The sequence below is a fragment of the Leptopilina heterotoma genome, unplaced genomic scaffold, assembly GCF_015476425.1.
Source record: "Leptopilina heterotoma isolate Lh14 unplaced genomic scaffold, ASM1547642v1 Lhet_190, whole genome shotgun sequence".
NCBI classification, from domain to species: Eukaryota; Metazoa; Arthropoda; class Insecta; order Hymenoptera; family Figitidae; genus Leptopilina; species Leptopilina heterotoma.
In genome coordinates, this window is record NW_025110909.1 from 1,374,980 (window position 1) to 1,382,380 (window position 7,401).

At 27.5% G+C, this 7,401-nt stretch overlaps 1 protein-coding gene across 1 annotated transcript; it reads right to left on the reverse strand.

The window, feature by feature from the left end:
* Positions 1 to 767: 767 nt before the first annotated feature.
* LOC122500714 (60S ribosomal protein L18a-like) lies at positions 768 to 7,190 on the reverse strand. The gene is made up of 3 exons (XM_043609780.1): positions 7,036 to 7,190; positions 6,291 to 6,470; positions 768 to 1,154 (listed from the first exon to the last, which is right to left on the reverse strand). Exons 1-3 carry the CDS (start codon positions 7,051 to 7,053, stop codon positions 819 to 821), a joined length of 534 nt encoding a protein of 177 aa, XP_043465715.1. The 5' UTR covers positions 7,054 to 7,190; the 3' UTR covers positions 768 to 818.
* Positions 7,191 to 7,401: the final 211 nt, after the last annotated feature.

Below are 7,401 nucleotides of genomic sequence, written 5' to 3' on the forward strand. Positions count from 1 at the left end.
TCAATAGTTTACAAGATAAAAATTCTTTTAAAAAAAGTGACGCAAGCCGTATGGCCTGAGCCGAGCAGTCAAAAAGTCAAAAATTAATTTCTCAAAATTATCAAAAAGCACATCTTCAAAAATTGCGGTAATTTTTAAGGACATTCCAAGCTTTAATAAAAATATTTTTTTATAAAATTTGGTTATTCCCTTAATGAAAAAAACAACTTTAAAAAATAATTGTTTAAACAAATTTGTCAAAAAGTTTAAAAAATTATTTTTTGATAAAATATTATTAAAATTCAGTACATTCTCTTCAATTTTTATCTACAACATTTTTTTCTAGGGCCAATAGTTTACAAGATAAAGAATCCTGAAAAAAGTGACCAAAAAGTTTAATTAACAATATCTTGCAAAATAATTGAAATTTTGCAAAATCCTTAGGTGTACTTTAAAAGCACCCTAAACACAACAAATGAACCAGGTATAAACAAAATCTGAGATTCAAAAGTTCTTCCAGCTATGGAACGCCCCTAATACAGTTTCACTGTATAAAATTAAAATGTGTAAAGTTGATACCGATTTCGTCACTGTAACTTTCGCTCGCGTTCCCCACATATTTAGAAACATTATTGTTAAATAATGATACATTTAAAAAGCACAACAATTTGTCCAATAATGGAATTGTAAAGGTTCTGGAAATATACCCATATTTTAATAATTTTTGTGAAATATCTGTAAATTTTATATCTTATAAGAGTAGGAAAATGTAAAGAAAAAAATACATATTAAATAAATTTTCAAGTTTATTTCAAGAAAAAATATTCAAATAAAAGTTTTTACAAGAAGTAGGTACGCGGTTTTCGTACACTGAATGTCGGCATTTGATTCCTGTGTGCAATACGTTTGGGCAATGGGAACCTGATTTTGGCATCGTGGAATTGTTTGACTTGAGGTCTACGACATTGAGCAGCTTTGATGATCTCGACCTTTATAATTTGGATTGAATGAGCACGAGCTCGATGTCGTGCACCCATGTCTCGGTAGCATTGAGTTACCGCGCCGCTCACGCTCAAGTCTCTGTACTCTCGGTACATATTATGAGTTCCAGACCTTGAATCATATCGCAACCAAATCCCGAAATTCTTTATTGTTGTTGGTGTTTTCTCAGAAATCTGAAAAGCATTAAAAATGATTAATTTTATTTATATAATATGATAGGGGAACATAGTCGAGGTCGGCCCACTTTTTGACTTTTGTTTATAACATTTTTTTAAAAATCAATTTGGATAATTGAAGTATATGGTTGGAAAGTCCTGTTTATTAGGAACATCTTTTTCTGTACAAAGTCAATTGATTGGTTTTAAAATGAAAAAGTTATAAAGATTAAAAAAAAAAATTTGTAGTCCAGATTGGTCCTTACAGTCAAAGTCGGCCATGTTTAAAATTCAAAGGGCATTAATTGTTAAAAATTAAAATAACATGTTTGGAGTTACGGAAAATTGATTCTTTATTGTTTACAGTTTGTAACTTAATGAAATAACAAAATAATAAAAATAAACAATATAAAAAAATAAATATAAATAAAAAAAAAATTTGCACTGAAATATTAATAAAATTAAATAAAAATATTAATAAGATGATCAATTATATTATGAGTAATACAGAATTGCAATTTTTGCAAATGAAGTAGCTCGTCCTCATCTTTGCGCATTTTAAACACAAAGTGGCCGACCTTGACAGAAAGTAACATTACCGAATTGTTGTAACCAAAAAGAAATACGTTTCGGGATTCGATTTTTCACTTTGATTTTCTTTCAACAATGAGTCCCACAAAATTTCTGCATGCTTGCCTTGACGATTTAATTTTTTTTTTATCTTTTATTAATGATTTTTCACATGATGCACAAAACTTTTTTTGAGCTTTTTTTGTACCGACGTCACAGAAAACACAATTTTCGATTCTCCGAAAATTGGTTTGGTTTGGTTTTGGTTATTGGCCTTTTAGTCCCCGAAGGTCAAGTAGCCATGTATTCATTCTCCGAAAATGTAATTGAACAAAAAGTTAGGTTTTACTAAGACAAGCTTCGACAAGTATGCGCGTAGGTGGCGCTAGTGAACTTGACAAAAAAATGCGAGTGGCCTACCTAGACAGTGGTCCAACCTCGACTATACTCCCCTACTTATATTAATAAAATCAGACTTGTCTGTACATTGCTCCAAATTAATTTTTTCTTGCATAGTTTATCATTTTCAGTAGTAAAAACTACAATTATACCATAAATAAAAATTCTGTATGTCTGACGTCGATATTTCCCTACGGGCATCACTTAAAATCGGCTTGACCGATCAAAGTGAAACTTGTCAGTCTGATAGATTTTAGCGAAACTTAAAATCTTAGCCATATTTGATTAAAAATATTAAGCTGAACGAAAATTGTCATCAATAAATCTATTTTATCGACAATTTAGTAAATAGTAAATAGTAAATAAATAAATAAAACAAATAAATACAATTTTTCTCTGAAAGAGAGATTAATAAATAATAAATCTATTGAAATTTATCAAAAAATTATTTTAATATATATTTATAACAATCGTATTTATGTTTAAAGATCAAATATAAAAAATTTTTGAATTTTCTTTGTTTTGTTGAAAGTAAGATAATTCTTAAAATAATTGACAGCCCATTTTCATTCATTTTCATTTTCAAATTTACCTTTAAATATTTTCCATTTAAGTTTTTGATAATTCAATTATTTTCAAAATTTGCAATTAAAAATTTTCAAATATTGTTTTACAAAAATTGTAGAAAAATACCACATGTCAGTAAAGTCAGGGAAATGTAAGGAAAGAACTTTTTTGTCAGAAAATTGAGACTTTTTTCGACTTATTTTCAAAAATTGCGACTTTTTCGACTTTTCTTCCAAACACTGCAACAAAATACCTCAATTTTTAGTAAAAAAGTGCAACTTATTTTGATTTTTATAATGCAAAAAATAACTATAGGGTCAAACCATTATATTTCAAATAAAGTCGTTGCTGCCTAATTTTTAAAAAAATTGATACTTTTAGAAATGAATCTGTATGATCTCTGAAGAACGAAATGAAAAGAATTATATTAAAATATTTATTACTTTTCTTAAAATATGAGTGTAAAGTGGAGAAGGTGCGAAAAAATGTCACTTTTTTAGCAATTAGAAAATATTTAAAAAAGTATTGAAAAATTCTTAAAAATGCAAAAAGATTTATTGATTCATGTTTAAAATTAGTTAATTAATTATTCTTCAATAATAAAACTAGTAAAAATATAAAAATAATAGATAAAATATGTTTTTAAAGTCGATCCGCCAAATAACCTAATTTTGACGTTTTAATTAATTAATTACGAGAAGGTGGAATTATTGAATTAAATAAAAACTCACCGAATATATAGTATTTTTGATGAACTTTCAGGATTTCTTATCACTTTTTTAATTTTTCCTTTAAATACATATACAAGAAATATTGAGTTGAAAGTACGCGATTTCTGAATTGTTGCGTACTTCACAACTTAATAACTTCGTTAAAGAAAAATAAAAAAATTTGGCATTTTCACAACGAAATCTATACACTCAAAAATTTTCGTTTTGGTCCCGGGACTAATTTAAAAAATATAAAGGTTTAAAAATTGCACACTTTTTCAAGTTAAAGCTGTTTATTTTCTGGAAATTGAAGTTGGCTTTTAATTTAAACACTATGATCGGAACGTGATTAACAACAAGAAACCAACTTCAATTTTAAGAAAATAAATAGTTTTAACCTGAAAAAGTGTGCAATTTTTAAACCTTTATATTTTTTAAATTAGTCCCGGGACCAAAACGAAAATTTTTGAGTGTATAGATTTCGTTGTTATTTAGAAGTTGCGAAAGTGCCAAATTTTTTTATTTTTCTTTAACAGAGTTATTAAGTTGTAAAGTACGCAACAATTCAGAAATCGCGTACTTTCAACTCAATATTTCTTGTATATATGTATTTAAAGCAAAATTAAAAAAGTGATAAGAAATCCTGAAACTTCATCAAAAATACTATATATTCGGTGAGTTTTTATTTAATTCAATAATTCCACCTTCTCGTAATTAATTAATTAAAACGTCAAAATTAGGTTATTTGGCGGATCGACTTTAAAAACATATTTTATCTATTATTTTTATATTTTTACTAGTTTTATTATTGAAGAATAATTAATTAACTAATTTTAAACATGAATCAATAAATCTTTTTGCATTTTTAAGAATTTTTCAATACTTTTTTAAATATTTTCTAATTGCTAAAAAAGTGACATTTTTTCGCACCTTCTCCACTTTACACTCATATTTTAAGAAAAGTAATAAATATTTTAATATAATTCTTTTCATTTCGTTCTTCAGAGATCATACAGATTCATTTCTAAAAGTATCAATTTTTTTAAAAATTAGGCAGCAACGACTTTATTTGAAATATAATGGTTTGACCCTATAGTTATTTTTTGCATTATAAAAATCAAAATAAGTTGCACTTTTTTACTAAAAATTGAGGTATTTTGTTGCAGTGTTTGGAAGAAAAGTCGAAAAAGTCGCAATTTTTGAAAATAAGTCGAAAAAAGTCTCAATTTTCTGACAAAAAAGTTCTTTCCTTACATTTCCCTGACTTTACTGACATGTGGCCACCCTGATAATCATTAAAAAGTTAGACTGATTACTTTTAAAAGCTCGCTTTACTTCAAATTTAAATATTTCTGTAAAAATAGATGTAAAGCCTATTAAACTAGGATCATTTTAAGTTCAATAAATTTAGAGTCAAATGTGTCTAGATATAACCCATTTAACCCTAGAAGGAGTAACTGAGGTGTCTGGACACCCCACGCAATATTCAAAATACGCCTCTAACTTAAAAAATGATTTTTTCGCTTTCAAACCTTAGCCATTTTTTAAAGATTTTTTAAATTTATCAAAAAATGAATAAAACCATTGCTTTCCTTACTAAAAAAGTAATCCAATTTTTTTTACGTCAAATAGAAACCTTATTAAAGAAGTGAAATATAGTTCATTAAAGATAAGAGATTTTTTTTTAAATTGCTATTTCGAAATCTAGAGTTGAAGCGTACGCCAATTGAAGACATTTTTTTTTTTTTTCTCTTTATTTCTAGACCAAAATCATTCACAAATATTCAGTATTTTCTTTAAATTCTATAAAAGTAACCTTTTGTTTGTTGAAAATTTAAGATATTTATATATAAAATATCTCTCTTCTCATAATGTTACAAATTTTAACTCTGTCATTATTACTCATTTTATTGATAAAATAAATTATTAGAAGCAGCGAATTTGTAATTTATATTCTTTAAAAATTTAGAGAGCAATAGAATTTTTTTTATAATTTAAAGAAAATACTGAATATTTGTGAATAATTTTAATTTAGAATTAAAAAGTGGAATTTGTACTTGATATTGGAAAACTGTCAAATGTAACAAAAAAATTTGCAACCCAAGTGTATATAATAGTTTTTCTTAAAAAGTTATTTAAGAATATATGAGAATAAAATAAAAATTTTCTCTAAATCTTAACAAATTATTGTTATTTTAACCAATGAAATTTTGGTAGATGCACTTTCAAAGCATTAATTTATGCAATGCCATTTCAAGTATAAATTTGTGTAATAAAATAATGTAAAGGAAGGATGTAATCATATAATACAAATTGTATAAAAAATATTAATTGATAAATTTAATTTAAACACTCTACTCAAATAACCTGTAAGTTTGTAGGAAATTTTAAGTAAACTTTCAAAACTTGCAGTGCAACATTGTTACAGGAAGAAAAAGGTCCTAAAAATTCTAACTTGTTGAAAGATTGTTCAGTAAGTTTGCAGCAAGTACAGTTTACCTGCTGTACATTTTGAGGACATTTTGTAACTTGGAGGAAGCTTGCATTTCAAGTTTCCTTCAAACTTACATGTTACTTGGACAGTTAAAGAAAAGGATTCAATTTATATAGTTATACAATTAATTTTAAAGAAAGAACATGGAAAAGAATTGCATCTAAAAATTTGAAAAGAAAATTGGCATGACCTATGAAAGTTTGAAGCAATCGACTTAGACGCTAGTAAATTAAAATTCATAAATACTTTTTCATTGTGAAACTATATTAATACTCCGACCTAATTTTTTAACCATTTCTTTTCCTTTTGTAATTTCGCGTATAGATTGCAGGGAAAATATTAATTTTAATTTAATTATTAAACGAAACGGAAATTTTGAAATTGCAAAAGAAAAACATAAGTGTTCATCATTACCTGTTTCAAGGAGACTATTTCACCAGTAGATTTCTTGAACTTCTTCAGCTGCCTCAAGAAATACCAGAAACGAGACTTCGCTACAATTGCATCTGGTGCAAAAATCCTCATCTTGTAGAGAGGTGTTGTCTTCTCTTTCTCAGTGGGCAACTTCCGCCCAACTACCTCGTATTCCTTCAACTGTTGAAAAATATTCTAATTAATCATTTTCACAGACTAGCAAAGTCACTAAGCAATAGTTTAAGCTTCCTAACCTATCAAAACAACTAATGAATACACAAAAACAATTAGACACATGTGAAAATCAATGAAAACATTTTAATTCAATTTTTTTTAAAATGTGAAAAATAACTGAAAGGCGCTTATACCAAAGAACATATGCTTTCTATAGACCTTTTCACAGTATAGTAATAATAAATAATTAATTAAAAATCAATCATTAACTACATCTTTAGATTCATGAAATAAGAGTATTAGTGAGTAAAAAATAATCACATATCTTTGGGGAAAAAAAATATTAATAAAGCACATTCATTAAGTTTAATATTTAATGAAATACAATAACATTTCAAGAAAACACGTGGAGGTGTCTCAAGCATTCTGGCAATTGAAAGCTGTTGGAAATTACAAAACTTGACAACTTTAAATTATTTTCATCGTATTACACTTATAAGAAAGAAGAGTTTTGACAGTGTAATTTTATAAAATAGAGGAAGGTTTCACTAAAAAAATTAAAATAACTTACTTCTCCTTTAGCCTTCATCTTGTTTCGCACTTGATTTTCAAGCAAAAAGGAGGTTAGCTGGTTGGTTTACAGCAAGTTGGTCAGAGTTGGTGAATACAAGGCAAGTTCGAGGCCATGGTTAAGGTCTTTCTCCAATAGGATCTAACGCGGTGTTCACATGCTTGCGTTCGAACGCTGCGTTTCACGTTGAATAAGGCTGAGGCCGCAGTCCCATAGCAGCGTTTTGCGTTGCGTTTTAATGAGAGAGAATGCAGCAAACGTATATTTGCGTCTTTTTCTCTCCCATTACAACGCAACGCAAAACGCTGTCATGGGACTCCACCCTGAAGGCGAGAACAGAATGCCTATGAAAACGTGTACGTTAAC